This window comes from Oryctolagus cuniculus, chromosome X, assembly GCF_051225735.1.
Source record: "Oryctolagus cuniculus isolate XC-2025 breed Fujian yellow rabbit chromosome X, ASM5122573v1, whole genome shotgun sequence".
NCBI classification, from domain to species: Eukaryota; Metazoa; Chordata; class Mammalia; order Lagomorpha; family Leporidae; genus Oryctolagus; species Oryctolagus cuniculus.
The window spans coordinates 49,823,072-49,841,436 of NC_142888.1; the positions used below are offsets into that span (position 1 = coordinate 49,823,072).

An 18,365-nucleotide genomic window follows, 5' to 3' on the forward strand; every position below is an offset into this window, starting at 1 on the left:
ATCCCAAGTCATGGGGGTTGGGGGAAGGATCCTCCTTCCAATACCTTTGATTTTTATGTGACCTAAAACAGCAGATCACTGGGATGTGGCTCTCCTTTCAGAACCACAAAACGCCTATACTCTGAGCCCTCTTGCTTCTAGTCCCCACCGCATTTCACCTTTCAGGCCACCAACTCCACTTTGATCCCAGCCTTCAGGTTCAAGGTCTCATGAGGCCCACACACTGTAGTTTCCCCTTCACAAACTCCCCTGCCTCTAACATCATAAGAATCAACCCCTCACCCTCACTCTCATCCTCATCCTCACCCTCACCCTCACCCTCACCCTCACCCTCACCCTCACCCTGTCCCAGCAGCAATAGCCTGCTAATCTTTTGGACACTAATCTTGTAGCCACTAAGCTGCTTTTTCCAACTCATGGCACTTGAGCTATTTATAGTGGTGTTTCATGCCCCCACCCCCAGACCCTTCTTCTTCTCCTCAGACCCCCACCAATGTAAATGCTCTGAGCACTGTGGGTATAAGAGGCTGGGGAGGTGAGCATAGCAGCCAGAGCTGCAGGCTGATGTGAACCTCATCTCTCTCTCTCTCCCCCCAGGTAAGATTCCAAAGCCCCCTACTTCCAGCCCATACTAAGCACTGCATTCCTTGCCAGGAGCACCCCCCTTAATATATCAGGGGGCAGTGCAAGGGAACCTTCCCTGACACAACCAGCAGGCATTCAGGTCAAGAGACCCTACCCTGCAAGAAACCTCTAGAGCCTCACTTCTCAGGCCAGGCCTAGTAAGCATTGAAGGGAAGCACTAAAGAGACATCTTCCTCTCTCTAAGGGTCCTTATCCCAAGACATGGTATCTGGGCACATAGATGGGGATAAGGATGGAAAAATCTGGGGAGAGTGCTAAGAGGAATGAAGAGCTTCAACCTCCATAGAGGTCTCTGGCACCAACAACTTAGAGCCTAAGAGCACCAACCTCTTCTCTCTCATACCTCATTAGATGAGGGTCAAGGCCATAGTGCCGTTAACACTGGTTCAGGATTCAATTGCAGGAGCAGGAAACAGAATCCATTTGTTCATTCATTCATGTATCTAACAAACATGCTTTGGTGCCTACTGTGTGCCTGGTGGTATGCAGTTTCTTCCAGTCCAAGAAACACAATTCCTCCGTACCAGCTTCCTTCTAGACAAGATCCTTCTCTCTGAAGCTTCTCAGGAGTGCCCCTGTCATTCCAGAAAGTCCACCCCCTTCTAGATAATAGACAGTATGGTACTCAGTGACATGTACAAAATAGGGAAGGTCGTTGCCCTTTTCTGAGGTGGGTCAGAATGTGGCTTGGCAGAAGGGAGAATAGGAGGCGCTTGATGGTGGTGAGGTGTCTACGAAAGAAATATTCTGTCACACTAGGTGTGTCTGAAGGGTAGACTCAAGTGAGGTAGGGAGAACAGGAACCAAGTAATCGACCCTTCTTCATTGTTTTCCTCTTCCCAGAAAAGGCTCAACATAAACTCCATGGCCAACATCTCCAAGTAAGTAAGAACTCTTATCTAATGCTCTGAATTGGAATTGCTCCCTAGCCAAACCTAAGAATTTGCTTTGGGGGAGAGTGTTTTCCAACCTCTCCGTAATTTGTGGCCTTGGACTCTGCCCCAATTACCTCCACCTTTGCTCCATCCCATGCTCTTCTCTAATCCTAGAAATCTTTCTCCCCAGTTCCCTTTCTTTCCTCTCCCTTCCTCTCCTCTTCCCTGCTCTCCCAACCCATTCCCTATCGTCTTTCTGGTCTTCTCCCCGTAGGGTGTTTAAGAAGACCAGTTCCAATGGGAAGGTGAGAGAACCTGGCCCAGCTGGGCAAATGAGAGGGCAAAGGGGATAGGTGGGTACATGCTTCAGTGTGTCAAGGGTTTGGGCTGGGGATGTCAGGGAAACCCATTCAAGGCGACTGTGAGAATAACATGGGAGGTTGTTCCACAACAGATCTCCATCTACCTGGGGAAACGGGACTTCGTGGACCATGTGGACATGGTGGAACCCATTGGTCAGTGAGTCCAAAAAGCAGAAGAGCCTGGGGCGAAGGGAATGAGAGCCAGGGAGAAGGACCCTGCAAAACTGGAGGCCAACTAAAGGGAAGAATGGGGAGAACCATTGTGTTTTGTAAGATCAACTTGTGTTTTGTGGTCTGAGAATTTTTCCTGATCTGGATGCCATCTCTCCCTCTCTCCACAGATGGTGTAGTCCTTGTTGACCCTGATTACTTAAAAGGTCGCAAGTGTAAGTAAAAATCCTTGTTGTTCTTTGTAGGTTTCAGGGGTCCCAAATGGAAATGTCATACATGCTAGGCAGGTAACCTCAATGAGTGGAATGGGCCAGGGGATTTAAAAAAATGAGAGAGTGACAGGAACTGGGAAGGCCTTGTCTGATGGAGGCTGATGAGTGGGAATTGTAGTCCAATGTGGCCAGTTTTTCTGGTTGTTAGGAACTAGAAATGAAGCTGAGAATATAACCTTTAGAGGCCTGAAATCTGAAGACTATGGAGCCCCTTTCCTCAATGATATTCAAAATGAATATATTTCCCCAGCAGAAATAGAATTTCATTTTTAGATCACAAAAAATTTACTTGTGGGCTGGAATTAAAATAGTCCCTTTCTACAATTTTTGGTTTTCCCCATTATTGTTGGTGGCTATTGAACTGAATATGGGCTTCGACTGCCAGTGGAATGATCCAGTGCACTAGAAAATCCATATCTTAATGCAAATCTCCAGACTTTCACATGTTGGCAACTCATAATAAGATTTCAAAAGGGCTGGATAGATCAAAAAAAATTTTCTTTTTCCTGTATGTTGAATGTGACCCTCAGGCTGCCATTTTGCAACCTCTGGTATATGTCTTTCTGTCATCTCTTTTTGTGTGGGGAAACAGCCTAACTTTCCTATAAAAAAAAAAAAAAACAAATAAAGAAATAAAACAACAACCACAGGAAGTAACAGCAAGAGACATCACTACTCTGGCACCAGTACTACAGATCAAGGTTACACTGAAATATTTTTTCACTCCATTTTTCCCTCTTAATTCTCACTATGGATTAACCCCACTGTGATCCAACTAAGACTGAAAATTGAGTTAGATTCACAAAAGGCTCAAGAACAAGTTGATGAATACTAGTTCAGATATCTAACTTTTAGATCGTGGGGAATAAAGCAGCTTTAATCTTGCAAGTTGAAGCAGTGTGAATAAGCAATCTGGCCAGTTTTAAATATCAGAGAAACTTAGGGGTGTAGCCATAAATTAACAAAATTACTTTAAAGTTCCCCAAGGACTCTCTGTTTCTAAAACCTCTATCATTCTTTCACATTCCTACAAAATCTTCAGAAAAACCTATGGAAAGAAATCTCAAGTCTGAAAAAAAAAAGTGCATGTTGATCCAGGAATAAGATATATCTTTTTCCCTTTCATTCTAATCTTTTATGTCCTCTCAATGGAATTTTATATTATTATTCATTTAAATTGCACATATTTCTTAAGTTTTTTCCTATTTCAAATGTTTTGTTAATTTTATGAAGATCATCTCATTTGCATCATATTTTCTAATGTGTTTTCTACCAAGGTACATTTGTTGATGTAAAATATGCTTTACTCTATACTGCTCAGTGATATAGGCCAGTGTTGGGCAGTATACAAGGGTACTTCAAAAAGTTCATGGGCAGGAGACCTAGATGGAGTTCCTGGCCCCTGGCTTCACCTGGCCCAGCCCCAGCTGTTGCAGCCATTTGGGGAGTGAACCAGCAAATGGAAGATTTCTTTCTCTGTCTCTTCCACTCTCTCTGTCACTCCGTCCTTAAATAAATAAAGAAATAAATATTCAAAAATAGTTCATGAACAGATAAGTATTGTGGTCAGCAGGTTAAGCTGCTGTTTGGGATACCTGCATCCCATGTTAGAGTGTTTGAGATTGAGTTCCTGCCTCTGCTTCTGATCCAGCTCCCTGCTAATGCACCAGGGAAGGCAACAGAAAATGGCCCAAGTGCTTGGGCTGCTGACACCTATGTGGGAGATATGGATGGAATTCCAGGCTCCTGGCTTCGGCCTGACCTAGTCTTGGTTGTTGCAGGCATTTGGGGAGTGAACCCATGAATGGAAGATTACACTCCTTCTCTGTTATTCTGCCTTTCAAATAAAAATAAACAAACTTTTTTAAAAAAAAGTTTATGGAAAAACAGAATGACAGTATGGTGCAAAAAATTGAAATCCATGCATAGTTTGTTCATGATACAAATTTTTCTATGAACTTTTAGATGAAGCTTTGTATGAATATGTGCTGGTGTGAAGAAATTATCCAACAAAAATCGACTCAAGATCTTTCTGTATAATTTCTTACAACTGCGTGTGAATCTATAATGATCTCAAACTAAACAAATTTCAAAAAGGTAATAAGAGACAAGTCATAAATACCTAAAATGGGTTTGTGTCCAGTTTCAGAAACAGAGTTGGGAAGCATACGTGACAGCTGTTAACAGCAACTATCTCAGGATTGTGATATATTTTTTAAAGATTTATTTATTTGAAAGTCAGAGTTACACACAGAGAGAAGGAGAGGCAGAGAGAGAGAGAAAAGTCTTCCATCCGTTGCTTCACTCCCCAGTTGGTCACAACTGTGGCCAGAGCTGTGCCGATCTGAAGCCAGGAGCCAGGAGCTTCCTCCGAGTCTCCCACGTGGGTGCAGGGGCCCAAGGACTTAGGCCATCTTCTACTGCTTTCCCAGGCCATAGCAGAGAGCTGGATTGGAAGTGGAGCAGCCAGACTCGAACCAGCATCCATATGGGATGCCAGCACTGCAGGCGTCAGCTTTACCTGCTACACCATAGCACCGGCCCCCAGGATTGTGATATATTATGGCCGAGCTTTGATTTGTCTTTTTGTTTATATTTGGTGATACTCAGAAAATTAATATATACACTTTGTATAACAGAGACAAATATAAGTCAATAACTTTAGAGTCAATGTTGACTTTTAAAATTTATTTATTTGAGAAACAGCTCCCATCCACTGGTTCACTCCCCAAATGCCAGCGACAGGCAGGACTGGGCTGAAGCCAGGAGCTAGGAACTCCATCTGGATTTCCCATGTAGGTGGCAGAGACCCGACCACTTGAGCCATCACCACTGTCTCCCAGGGTCTGCATTACAAGAAAGCTGGAGTCAGGAGCTAGAGCCAGGAATTGAACCCAGGCTAGCTGATATGGGACATTTCTTTTTTTTTTTATTTTTTGACAGGCAGAGTGAACAGTGAGAGAGAGAGACAGAGAGAAAGGTCTTCCTTCCGTTGGTTCACCCCCTAATGGTTGGCACGCTGCGGCTAGTGCACCGCGGTGATCCAAAGCCAGGAGCCAGGTGCTTCTCCTGGTCTACCATGTGAGTGCAGGACCCAATCACTTGGGCCATCCTCCACTGCACTCCCTGGCCACAGCAGAGAGCTGGCCTGGAAGAGGGACAACTGGGACAGAATCTGGCACCCCGACCGGGACTAGAACCTGGTGTGCCGGTGCTGTAGGCAGAGGATTAGCCTATTGAGCCATGGCACCAGCCTATATGGGACATTTCTTAACCACTAGGCCAAAGGCCCACTCCAGATGTTGAATTTTTTTAAAAGTTTTATTTATTTACTTATTTATTTATTTATTTGAAAGGCAGAGTGGTGGGCTGATGGGGAGATGGGAGAGATTTTCGCTCTACTAGTTCACTCCCCAAATGCCGGCAACAACAGGGGCTGAGCCAGGCTGAAGCAGGAAGCCCAGAACTTCAGCCAAGTCTCCCACATGGGTGGCAGGGATCCAAGCAACTGAGCCATCATCTGCTGCCTTCAAAGTTGCCTTAGCAGGGAACTGGCTCAGAAGCAGAGCAGCTGGAACTTGAATCAGACACTCCAACATGGGAAGCAGGCACCGAAGCTCAGGCTTAACCCCTGGCACCACACCTGCTGCCCAGGTGTTGCCTTTTAAAAGAACAGAAACGCAACCCAGGTGCATTAGCAGGGAACTGGATTGGAAGTGGAGCAGGCAGGACTCAAACTGGCACTCATACAGGATGCCAGCATCGCACTTTAATTCACTACAGCACAATACCAGCCCCCAAAGTCTATAACTTCTTACGTTGGCTAGCCTTCTATTGCATGAGTGTACCTTAACGTATTTAGCCAGTCTTTGATTGTTGAACATTCACTTTTTTTTTCATTTTTTGCTGTTATAAACAATCCTGTAAAGTGTCCCTTGTGTGTGCGCGCGCACATGTTTGTATTTGTATGTGTATCTTTTCGTCCTTGCCCCATTATTTCTTAAATGGCTGGAAGAGGAATTAACGGTCAGAGAGCATTCATACACTTTTAAAGCTTTCTGTACCTATTGCCAAATTGCTCTCCAAAAGGTTTGTACCAATTAACTTTCCTTCCTGCTGTGTACAAGGCCCTGGTCCTTATTACAGCCCTAGTGTTATTATTACTTTCAACCTTTGTTACTTCTTTTCAATACAGATTCATTTTCTGTATTCTTAATATTCAAAGCAGACAATCTGCTATTTAATATTTGGATCTCTTAAAATACTAAAATAACTCATGTGTAGCTATTGGCAGTTTTCTTTCCTTTGGGTCAGGGCCCCTGATACAAAGAAGGTTGTTCACCCATGTTCTCCATCTTTCCTCCAGCCTCTGTCGCTCTCCACCTCGCACTCCAGGAGTACAGTTCTGACACGTTCAATCTGTCCCTAATCATAGGCAACAACGGCACAGTCTGAATTCAGCTGTAACTCTTCCTCATCTGCCAAGATTCCCATCCTCCTCCTCCTCCTCCTCCACATCCTCATCCTCACCACCACCACCAACATCCACATCTACAAATAATTTATAGTTTCCGAACAGATTTCATATACAGCAACTCCTTCTCATAAGCATCCCATGAGCTGTTCAAGGTGGCCATGAGTCTGGGCTTTGGAATCACATAGGCCTGGGTTCAAATCCTGAGCCATACCTTAACTACTCTGAGCTCATTCAAATTACTTATGAAGTGGGGATGATAATTCAGAAGCTCAGGGCTGGCGCTGTGGCATAGTGGGTAAAGCCACCACCTACAATGCCGGCATCCCATATGGGCACCGGTTTGAGTTCCAGTTGCTCCAGAGTGGACAGTGAGAGAGAGACAGAGAGAAAGGTCTTCCTTTGCCTTTGGTTCACCCTCCAATGGCCACTGCGGCCGGAGCGCTGCGGCTGGCAAACCGCACTGATCTGAAGGCAGGAGCCAGGTGCTTCTCCTGGTCTCCCATGGGGTGCAGGGCCCAAGCACCTGGGCCATCCTCCACTGCCTTCCCGTGCCACAGCAGAGAGCTGGCCTGGAAGAGGGGCAACCGGGACAGAATCCGGCACCCTGACTGGGACTAGAACCTGGTGTGCAGGCGCCGCAAAGCGGAGGATTAGCCTATTGAGCCACAGTGCCGGCCGCAGTTGCTCTATTTCTGATCCAGCTCCCTGCTAATGGCCTGGGAAAGCAGTAGAAGATGGCCCAAGTGCTTGGGCCCCTGTCCATGTGGGAGACCAGGAAGAAGCTCCTGGCTTTGACCTGGCCGAGCCTTGGCCTTTGCAGCCATCTGAGGAGATGCCAGCAGATGGAAGATCTCTCTCCCCCTCTCTCTGTAACTTTGTCTTTCAAATAAATAAATAAATCTTAAGAAAAAATACTTCAGAGGCTTGTTGTATAGTCCAAATCATGTATGCAGAGATCCTAGCACCATTCTGCTATGGACAGGCCAAATAACTAAGGCCTGGAGAACTCAAGGAATTGGTTCAAGTCCTATGCGAGACCAGATATTTTTACCCTTAATTTTATTGTCTATCTTTCTTGTTATGAACTATTTCAGGAGAAGATGCTCTGTGCCCATCATCTAGCTTTATAAAGAATTACAGAAACAAATGGAAGTCTCCTACATGTCCTTCCCTGATCCCACTGTCCCCTCTCCCACCCTTCTCCTCCTCCTTCTCTCCCCACTCCCCAGGTAAGCACTATTCTGAATGTGGTGTTTATAATTCCCATGAGGTTTCTAAAAATCTCCATATTTGTGTATGTGTGATGAAGTCTGGTATTGTTCTACATGCTTTGAAACAGTAACCTACTGGGCAGATCGTTGTGCAGCTGGCTTTTCATACACAGTAGGATTTTTGTATTTTATTTGAAATACAGAGTTACAGAGAAGCAGAGGCAGAGAGAAAGGGGGGGGTCTTCTATCCGCTAGTTCACTTCCCAGATATCTGCAATGGCTGGAGCTGTGCTGATCCAAAGCCAGGAGCCAGGAGCTTCTTCCGGGTATCCCACGTGGGTGCAGGGGTTCTAGGACTTGGGCCATTTTCCACTGCTTTCCCAGGCCACAGCAGAGAGCTCGGAAGTGGAGCAGCCAGGTCTCGAACCAGTGCCCATATGGGATGCCGGCACTGCAGGGGGCAGCTTTACCCGCTACACCACAGTGCTGGTCCCCACAATAAGTTTTTAGATTTTAACCATGTTAATATATGTCAAAATGTTTGTGAAAAGTGTGCATTACCTTTGATTCCATTTTCCACAAATCCTTCAAAGTACCCTCATATGTCGTCGAATGTATGAGTAATCCTTTTGTTCTTTCAACAGTATGATCACCATTAAGACCTTTCCCACTCAGGCCTGACAGGTCAATTCCCTCCTCCTTTGCCTGCAGTGTTTGTCATGTTGACATGTGCCTTTCACTATGGCCGTGAGGACTTGGATGCAATTGGTCTGACATTCCACAAAGATCTGTATGTCCAGGTCCAGCAAGTGGCTCCGGCTGAACCCACCAGCCCCCAGGGACCCCTCACAGTCCTGCAGGAGCGACTACTGCACAAGCTGGGGGATAATGCCTACCCCTTTACTCTGCAGGTATGGACCCCAAGTCCTGGGCATGGTTTCCAGGGAAGAGGAAGAAGGAGAGCAGAGGACAGGAGTCTCTTTTTCTTCTGTGCACTGACCTCCTTTTGGTCCCCTAGATGGTTGCCAACCTGCCTTGTTCAGTGACCCTGCAGCCAGGTCCTGAAGATGCAGGAAAGGTGAGGTTTGTGTCCCGAGAAAGAGGGATAGACAGGTAATGCCAGGGAAGAGGAGTAAGGAGGGAATGGATAAGACTGAAGGAACAGCCAGCTAAGGGGAGAGGCCAGGCATTCCTCTTGGAGGCCCAGGAGGAAATGAGGGACAGTGTTGGAAATGAGCTCTCTTTGCCTCCTACCCCTTTGCAGGCCTGTGGTGTCGACTTTGAAGTGAAGAGTTTCTGTGCTGAAAACCTGGAGGAGAAGATCCCCAAGGGGTAGTCTTCAGCCCTTCCCCAGATGCCTGCTCTAGCTTCTGCCAGGAAACAGATCCCGGTCTCACACACAGACAGCCCGACTTCTAACCTCCATAGCACCATTGCCACCAGCTCAGATGCCTACTTTGGAGTCCCCTCTGACTTCTTTTCTTTGCCCCAGGGCAGGGGTTGGCAAACCTTTCCATAAAGGGCCAAAATCTAAATATTTTGCTTTTTGCGGGCAATTCTGTCTCAGTTGAACTCTGCCACTGCCATTGGGAAAGCACGCTCAGATAGTACAGAAATGGGTGTGCCTGTATTGATGGACACAGACATTTGAATTTTATATCACATGCATGTGTCATGAAATATTTCTGCTCCTCGATTTATTTCAACTATTTACAAACGTGATCATTATTAGCTTACAGGCCATACCTAAAAAGGCAGTAGGCCAGATTTGGCCAGTGAGCCATACATAGTTTGCTGCCCCTTGGTAAAGGTACCAGAAGATTTCTGGGAGGGAGGCCTTCCCCCAACCCCCACTCCCAAGCAAGGCCTGGGCTATGGGGTTGGCATTGGAGAGGTCTGTGGGTCCCATAGGAGATGTTCTGGCTGATTCCTTGGCTTCTGCTCAGACACTCGGTGCGACTGGTTGTCCGGAAAGTACAGTTTGCACCCCTGGAGCCAGGCCCTGGCCCCAGGGCCCAGACCACCCGCCGTTTCCTTCTGTCAGCTCAGCCTCTACAACTCCAGGCCTGGATGGACAAGGAGGTTTGTGACCCTCCACTTCCTGCCCCCTACCCTACAATCCCTCTGATGCCCTGTCTTCACCCACCTCCTTCTTTGGTAGGCAGAGATGAGAGCCAGGGCAGCAATAGTGCCAAGGACACAGGAATTCTCAGGTTTTGATCTGAGTGTTTTTCCTCCAACCTCATGATGGGGCCTCTCCTCCTACTTCAGGTTCACTACCATGGCGAACCCATCCCTGTCAATGTCTCTATCAACAATTGCACCAACAAGGTCATCAAGAAAATCAGGATTTCAGGTGAGCTGCTTTTCCTGTCCTGCACCTGGCCCTAGAACCACAGGTCTCTGAATCTCTGCCCCACTTAGCCATCTGCATTCCTCTTAGCCTTCCCTCCAAAACAGGTTTCCCAAAGCAGATAATCTTTGTCAAAGTGCACATCTTACTGCAGGATGTAGTGTGCCCTTGTATAAGGTCTCATCTGAGGATAGTGCAGTGGGATCTCGAGGATCGCTGATTCTAGCCGTGTGCTTTTCCTGGCTTGTTTAGTTGACCAGATCACGGACGTTGTCCTGTATTCACTAGACAAGTACACCAAGACTGTGTTCCTTCAAGAGTTCACGTGAGCTGCCACTGGGGCTGGGGTCAGAGAAGCGAGGGGTGGCATGGTGGGAGGCAGAGGAGGGGGTTGAGGAAGGAAGAAAGGGTAGGGGGAGCCCAGGAATGGGCTAGAACAGAGAAAGGGAGGGATTCCCAGGAGAACTGGGTGGTGATGGGGTGTGGCTTACCCATAGGAGAATGGTCACAGGGCTGAAAGGAAGGCAGGGGCACGAGGACTTCTCACTGGAGCTAGTTCCTCTTACTCTTTGCTGTTAGACTTGTCACCTCTCATGGGTTCTCCATGAGGCTCTTGGGGATTCTGCTAGATCCTCTCGGGTGTGAAAGGATACTTGGTTGGCAAGCCAAGCCTAAATTCTTCTCTTGTTGTCCTTTCAAAGGGAGACTATAGCTGCTAACTCCAGCTTTTCCCAGAGTTTTGCAGTCACCCCGCTCCTGGCTACCAACTGCCACAAACAAGGCCTGGCACTGGATGGCAAACTCAAGCATGAAGATACCAATCTGGCCTCTAGCACAATGTAAGCTCAAACACATGCCCCAATCTCCATTTCCTACCCTTAACCTATTCCGCCTGCTGTATATACAGCTCTGCAGTTTCATAGTCTGTGAAGCCTACCTTGTTTTTAAAACATCCCTAAGTCAATGTTCAGAGAATTCTCCAGGCCTGCCTGAAGGCCAGGAGCCAATGACAGGTGTAGGTCTCAGGCAGCAAGAAAAGAAAATGAAAGAGGCAAATAAAAAAGTCTTATGTTGTATAATATGTCACTGTTCACAAACATACGCACTGTATTACCTCTGTAGGAATCCCATTCAAGTAGGCTGGCCAAGTGTTCTCTCTCTCTCTCTCTCTCTCTCTCTCTCTCTCTCTCTCTTTAGATTTATTTATTTGAAAGTCAGAGTTACACAGGGAGAGAAGGAGAGGCAGAGAGAGAGAGAGAGAGAGAGAGAGAGGTCTTCCATCTGCTGTTGCTCCCCAATTGGCCACAACGGTCATAGCTGCTCCAATCCAAAGCCAGGAGCCAGGAGCTTCCTCCGGGTCTTCCCACGCGGGTGCAGGGGCCCAAGGATTTGGGCCATCCTCTACTGCTTTCCCAGACCAAAGCAGAGAGCTGGATTGGAAGTGGAGCAGCCAGGACTCAAACCGGTGCCCATATGGGATGCTGGCACTGCAGGCAGTAGCTTCACTCACTATGCCACAGCACTGACCCCAAGGCCAGGTGTTCTTACTCCAGTTTATCCATAAGTACTCTGAGGCTCAGAAAGAGGCAGAGGTGGACGGGATGGTATCACACATCATTCTGACTCTGAACACTGTAGCTTCTACAAAAGCCACTCTCTAGAGATGATAGAAAAGGAATAGAAGACTAGGAGATTAGAACGGAGGAAAAGGCAGACGAAAAAAGAGAATGATACGATAGGAATTAATAGAACTCCACGCGGGCATTCATTTGGTTCTGTGTCCTCAGAGGCTCTAGATGTATCTCCTACCAAAAGCCACCTGCCATCATCTGACAAGCCTTGAGCCCCTTGCCTCCCCCCATGCTCTATCAATCAAGAAGTCATCCCAATGGCACTGTTTCACAGATAGGGGGCAGCAGTCCAGAGTCAGGAAGAGAACTTCCCGTGATTGTACAGCTTTCAATGTCTTATTGAGCACCTGTTATTATACTCATTCTCATGCTAAGCAATGTGGAGGACACAAAGCAGTTTAAGAAAAGGCCAGAAGGTGGGAATCCACCGCATGTTCTGAGCACAGAGAGAATATGGATCCTCTTTGGCTGTATCCCAGCTGTTAGGGAGTTGGGGCAGAGAGGGTTAGAGGCTAGATGGGGCCAGATTGTTAACAGTCTTGAAAAGTCAGGCTGAGTAGTTGTATTTGGAAAAGTGGGCTTCTGAGTAGAGGGTGACACGGTGCAATGGACACTAGCAGGAGAAATGGGTGGGAGAGAGTAGGGTCTGGGAGAAGACAAAAGGAAACAGTGTGTGGTGAAGGGCATGCACAGGAAGGAACTGGTGAAAGTAAAGGATGATGCCCTGAACACACAAAGCGTGCATAAATGAATCCTATGGCCCTCAGTCTTCGACCTGGAATGGACAAGGAGCTGCTGGGGATCCTGGTGTCCTACAAAGTCAGAGTCAACTTGATGGTGTCCTGTGGAGGGTGAGTGAGGGTTCTAGATCTGTCTGAGCAGGGGCTGGGGAGCCGAGGGTTAGTCATGTCCATTTTTCTCCCCGGCATCAAGTTGTTCCCCTTCTCCCAGACCAGGTCCCCAAAGCTGTGAACTCAGTGAGCAGGTCACCTTCCCTTCCAGAAACCCATTCCAGTGGCTGAGTTCGCCTTATGATTCCTCACGCCCCAGTAAAACAAGCTTGGCCCCTCATTTTCAGTGACTAATTTTCAGTGTCATTCTACCCACAGCATCCTAGGAGACCTGACAGCCAGGTGAGAAACTAAGGGTTGGATGCACCAGGGCAAGGGGAGAATGAAGGAATAAAGAAACCAAAAGAGTGACTAGGGAGAGTCTGAGGCCGCCCTAGGACTGCAAAACTGAGGGGAGGAAGTTCAAGGGGTTGGGCTTTCAGGGAGCTCAGTTACTCTACCTTGGGATCCTTGCAGTGATGTTGGTGTGGAGCTGCCCTTGATCCTGAGCCATCCAAAGCCATCTCATGGTGAGTGACCAGGTGGTACTGACGGTTGGGGGGCCAAACATTTCTGATCTCATGAATTGGAGACCAGTAGCTTGGGTAGAGGTGGAATAGCTACAGGCAGGATGTCTGGGTTCTCTGTGGAGGGGGCGATGTGAGCAGGAGGTGAAGGGATGGAGGGAGGGGGCAAGAGCCAAGAAATGTCTTCAGGGACCTGAAGAACCCCTTACCAACTTCTGCTGTATTTTTCTGTCCCTCTCCACGCTTGCTACAGAGGCTGCTAGGTAATGGAATGAGAGGCCTGGAAGCCCCGCCCCTCTCCCCATTGCCACCCTCCATTTTCTAATGCTGGAAATGTACAAAAGCTTCCCTGGGGTGTTGCTTTCAATACGTGTGCAGTGGAAACATATGGTTTTGCTTCATGTCACAGTTCAGTGCTTTTCATGCACCCTCCTTTCCCTTTCGGCAGCCCCCGCCTTCCACCCCTGCTCTTCTCAGAATCCTTCTTCCCCCTCAACCCTTCCATTTTCCTTTTCCCTTTTCCCCCTGCCCCCTTGCCCTTACTCCTCCTGCCTTCCATTCTTCCAAGCCCTCCCCTCCATCCCACCCTCCATTCTTCTTTGCCTTCTAGTGCTCCTGGGGGTCTTTTGTGTTGAGAGATCCTAGCTGAGGAGCTGGGCTGGGAAGCTGGGAGGGGATCAATCCCCTGGGATCGGGCAAAGGGAATGCACGTGGAGGATGCCCCCAAAAGAGTTCCTAACCCTATGTTCCCCTCTGCGACTTCTGCAAGCTCTGAAGACATCGTCATCGAGGAGTTTGCACAACAGGAACAAGGTGAGAAGGAGAGCCAGAAGGTGGAGGAAGACCAAGGGAGCTGAGCGGCTCACTCAGGTGCCCCTGAATGTGGGAGCCCACACTGTAATGCTCTAATAAACTGGCTGGTCCCCATGTGCCTGGCAATTTCTTTACAATTTCCTCCACCTGGAGGGCAACCGGAAGTACTGACAACCATCCTCCCCTGTCCCCTTAGCACGTGCTTTGCCCCTAGGTGCCCCCCATTTCCTTCTGACAGTCACTCACCCTCCCAGGGTCCTTAACCTTTCTCTTGGACCCTGGCCACCCCTGCTCTTACCTCCTCTCCCAACTCTGGCAGTCACCCCATTGAGTTGGGCATAGGGTGCAAGAGCTGCCAGGAGGGAGCCGAGGGGGTGGTTCTGATCTGCAGTAGGGGACAGTGCAGAGGCCCCCACCCAGCTGCTGCAACCCATGCCTTTGGTCCCCGTGAGGCCCTAAGGCTACTGCCTAGAGACAAATGAAAGACCTGAATACCAGGCTCTGTACTAAACCAAACTCATACTCATGGGAGAGCAGAGCAGTGGGTCTGGGTTGGGCTTTGAGGATAGGAAGGTATGAAAGGGGTTGGGGGGCTATCTGGGAAATCGGTTTCTTCCTCTTGGGAAACTTTGGTGTGTACAAGTGTGTAAGGGGGGGGGCTCAGAGAGATGCTGAAGGTTTGAAAAAGGGCACCAGGGTGATGGTTGGCCAACATCATTTATCACCCAACTCACATAAGACAGCTTCGACTATGCTTGTTGGGTGAGCCAAGCAGAAGGCACATGGTGTATCTTTGCCCTTTCTTTGGGAGACTCAGCTGGGGTTTTGTTTTCAAAGTTATCTATTGTAAGCATTGGGAAGCTGAGGCAGGCCCACCTCTCAAGGCCCACTCTCTATTTCTGGTTCTAAGGCTGCAGGGTATTGGGGTAGAAGGGCAGAGTTCAGAGAGCGCATCTGACTCTCGTAGGCAACCGCTGGAACTGACAGCTTGTCCAAGACCATGTCCTTGGAGGGCTGAAGAGTGAGTGTTCATTCTCATAGCACTCATTAACCCTAGGCCTCAATCCCTTACACCTATTCATTGCAGTGGAGTAGCACCATCCCACATCACCAGTGGGAAAACAAGGGGAAGAAAAAACCAGCTTGGGGAAGGTGTTGTGGTGCAGCTGGCTAAGCCACATCCCATACTGGAGTGCCAGTCTGAGACTAAGTTCCTCGGCTTCTGATTCCACCTTCCTGCTAATGCATACCCTTGGTGGCAACAGAAGATGGCCCAAGTGCTCGGGTCCGTGCCACCCATGTGGGAGACACAGATGGTGTTCTGAGCTCTTGGCTTTGCCCTAGCCTAGCCCTGGCTGCTGTGAGCATCTGAGGAGTGAACAAGTAGGTGGAAGATCTCTGTTTCTCTTTTGAATAATAAAAATAAATATTAAAAAAAACCTGAAGACTTCCCAAATTACCAAGTGCTGTTTCTTGTTCAAGATGTTTCTTGTTCAAATTTAAGAGGTCTTGAATCCTTAAATATGCTGTTCTATAGGGTTTTCCTTAATTCAAATACAGCAAAATTGAGTAGACCTGTCCTGGAACTGTAGGCCACTTGGTTTGAGGCCATCACAGCCACTTTTCAGGGAACTAAAACTCTCCTCTCCCTTTTAAAATTTATTTATCTATTTATTTATTTATTCATTTGAGAGGCAGAGAAAGAGAGAGAGAAATCTTCCATTGCTGGTTCACGCCCCAAATGCCTGCAATGGCCAGAGCTGGGCTGATTTGAAGCCAGGAGCTTCTTTCAGGTCTCCCACATGGGTGCAAGACCCCAAGCATTTGGGCCATCTTCCACTGCCTTCCCAGGCCATAAGCAGAGAGCTGGATTGGAAGAGGAGCAGCCAGGACTCGAACTGGCATCCATATGGGATGCTGGTGCTGCAGGCAGAGGCTTAACCTACCATGCCACAGCACCAGCCCCTCCCCTTTTTTATTTTGCCATTATTAGGTTCTACCTTTCCCCATCTTTTCCCTGAACATTTGTTTTATGCAGATTCAGCTGCAGCTATTGGACACCAGGGTGAGGAGTACTTTTGAGGCCTAATTCCTTAGTATATTAATGATTCCACTATTGCAGTGGTTGTACATGATATCGTTAAACAGGTGTTAGGTAATGTTTTATTTGAAAAGGGGATTATGAGGGAAGCAATAGGGGGTTGGCAAGACTAGCAGAGAGAAAGGACAAGTATATCATTCTTCCCAGACCTTTAAGTGTTTCAACTCTCTGCAACATTACTCTCTTGCCAATGTCAATTCTTTCAGGGGGACAAAATGGGTAGAAGATAAACAGAAAGAGGTGACAATATTGTCATCCTGTTGATAGGTAGCAAGACTGATCTGAACAAAAGGTAAAACTACAACCTCCAGCATACTCATGTTCAATCTCTACGGGGGAGGGGCCACTGTGATTTCTTCACTTGAGGAGAAGTTATGGGTGTCTGAGGCCAGAAAGGTCATGGGTTCAAGGCTTCTGTGGTTCCTGATGCTAGGGAAGCATCATTATACCTCAGAAGTCCCTCTCCACTAACTCTGGGTTACCACTATCTGGTCCCTTTCATCATTTCCCACTTGTCCAGACAAGTCTCTGCAGAAGAGGATGAAGAAAAACCCCAGCCACCTTGATGAGATGTTTCTGGAGAGAAGTGCTGTAACTTGTTACAACGTGAGAAATGCAATGTTTATTTCTCTTTCTATTTCTACTGCACTCTGTATCTTCCCATCGCCAGGTAGTCCCACAATCATCTCAGCCTCTGAACTGCACCATTCTTTTCCACACACAAGCACAGAGCTATTCCAGCACATGGCTCTTGCCCTTCTTTCGGGAGTCCTTGGCCTCCATTGAAGGCAAAGGGGAGTAGCCTTTCTACCAGCTTTGCTGAGGTAGGAGTGTACTCGCAGAGAAGGCAGGTTTCCTTTGCTGAGTTGATAACCGAGCCAATTTTTCTGAGCAGTACTTAAAACAAAATGGGACCAACTTTAACCCAAAGAAGCTCTCTGGCTTGCCTTTATGGGAAAGGGATCATTGAGATCAGAATGCTTCTTCTGTTCTCCTAGAAGCTGACCCTGGGAGTAGAGATTTAACTCCAATCATATTACTCCATTACTTTTTTTTTTTGACAGAGTTAGACAGTGAGAGAGAGAGAGAAAGGTCTTCCTTTTTTCCCGTTGGTTCACCCCACAAATGGCTGCTATGCCCAGTGTGCTGTGGCAGGCGCGCTGTGCTGATCTGAAGCCAGGAGCCAGGTGCTTCCTCCTGGTCTCCCATGTGGGTGCAAGGCCCAAGCACTTGGGCCATCCTCCACTGCCTTCCCGGGCCACAGCAGAGAACTGGACTGGAAGAGGAGCAACTGGGACAGAATCCAGTGCCCCAACTGGGACTAGAACCCGGGGTGCCAGTGCTACAGGTGGAGGATTAGCCAAGTGAGCCACGGCGCCGCCCTCCATTACTTTAATATATACTTCAATGTTTGAAATCTAACTGGAGCCCTTCAAGAAGTCAGGGACCAAAAAACCACTGTTCTGTTGATGGTTTAGCCTGTCTTTGTCCAATTTGATGGGTTTATTACATGTAGGCTTTCCATAGCTGCCCTTTCCTGGCCCCAGGTTTAAGCATTTGGCCAATTCTGATTTAGGAGTAAAATGGAACCTCTCAAAGTGCTGTTATCTTCTATTTTTTTTTCTTGACTGCATCTCACAGCTATTGGTGGAAACTTCTTGAAGCACCTGGGAATTCCACCTTATCTTCTCTGACAGTTAAAAGCATGCTATTCTACAGCTGAACTACTTCAAAAGCCAATGCACCACATTCTCCACATTATACCTACACTTTCATAATGCAATTGCCTCTTGCTGCTGCTGTGAACACAGAACCATTGAAAATTAAGAACCAATTTAAGGTCAGAGAGGTTTTGCCTTAGGCCCTTGGCCACTGAAAAGGGCTTTTTACCATTTCCCACACTTGTTAGATGAGTCTTTTAGATCCTATTAACCATAGGGAGAGGCAACTTGGCCAATACACCTTTGTGGAAGTATCTAAGAGTGTTTTCTTTCACAGGTGGCCGTTGGGGGGCAGCAGAGTGAACCGGAGAACAGATTTCCCAGGAAGCATAGAGACAGCTGAATTAATTCTAACTCCAGCACAGCTTACACAGGC

The 18,365-nt window shown here is 47.6% G+C and overlaps 1 protein-coding gene across 1 annotated transcript; it reads left to right on the forward strand.

The window, feature by feature from the left end:
* Nucleotides 1-1,361: 1,361 nt before the first annotated feature.
* Nucleotides 1,362-14,272, forward strand: ARR3 (arrestin 3). The gene is given in 16 exon segments (XM_089323938.1): nucleotides 1,362-1,367; nucleotides 1,489-1,526; nucleotides 1,795-1,934; nucleotides 1,937-2,035; nucleotides 2,224-2,268; nucleotides 8,725-8,924; nucleotides 9,032-9,091; nucleotides 9,278-9,345; nucleotides 9,960-10,095; nucleotides 10,285-10,369; nucleotides 10,619-10,691; nucleotides 11,068-11,205; nucleotides 12,765-12,848; nucleotides 13,107-13,130; nucleotides 13,305-13,357; nucleotides 14,124-14,272. Coding segments are annotated over 16 exon segments (1,389 nt in total). The 3' UTR covers nucleotides 14,264-14,272.
* The last annotated feature ends 4,093 nt before the right edge of the window (nucleotides 14,273-18,365 follow it).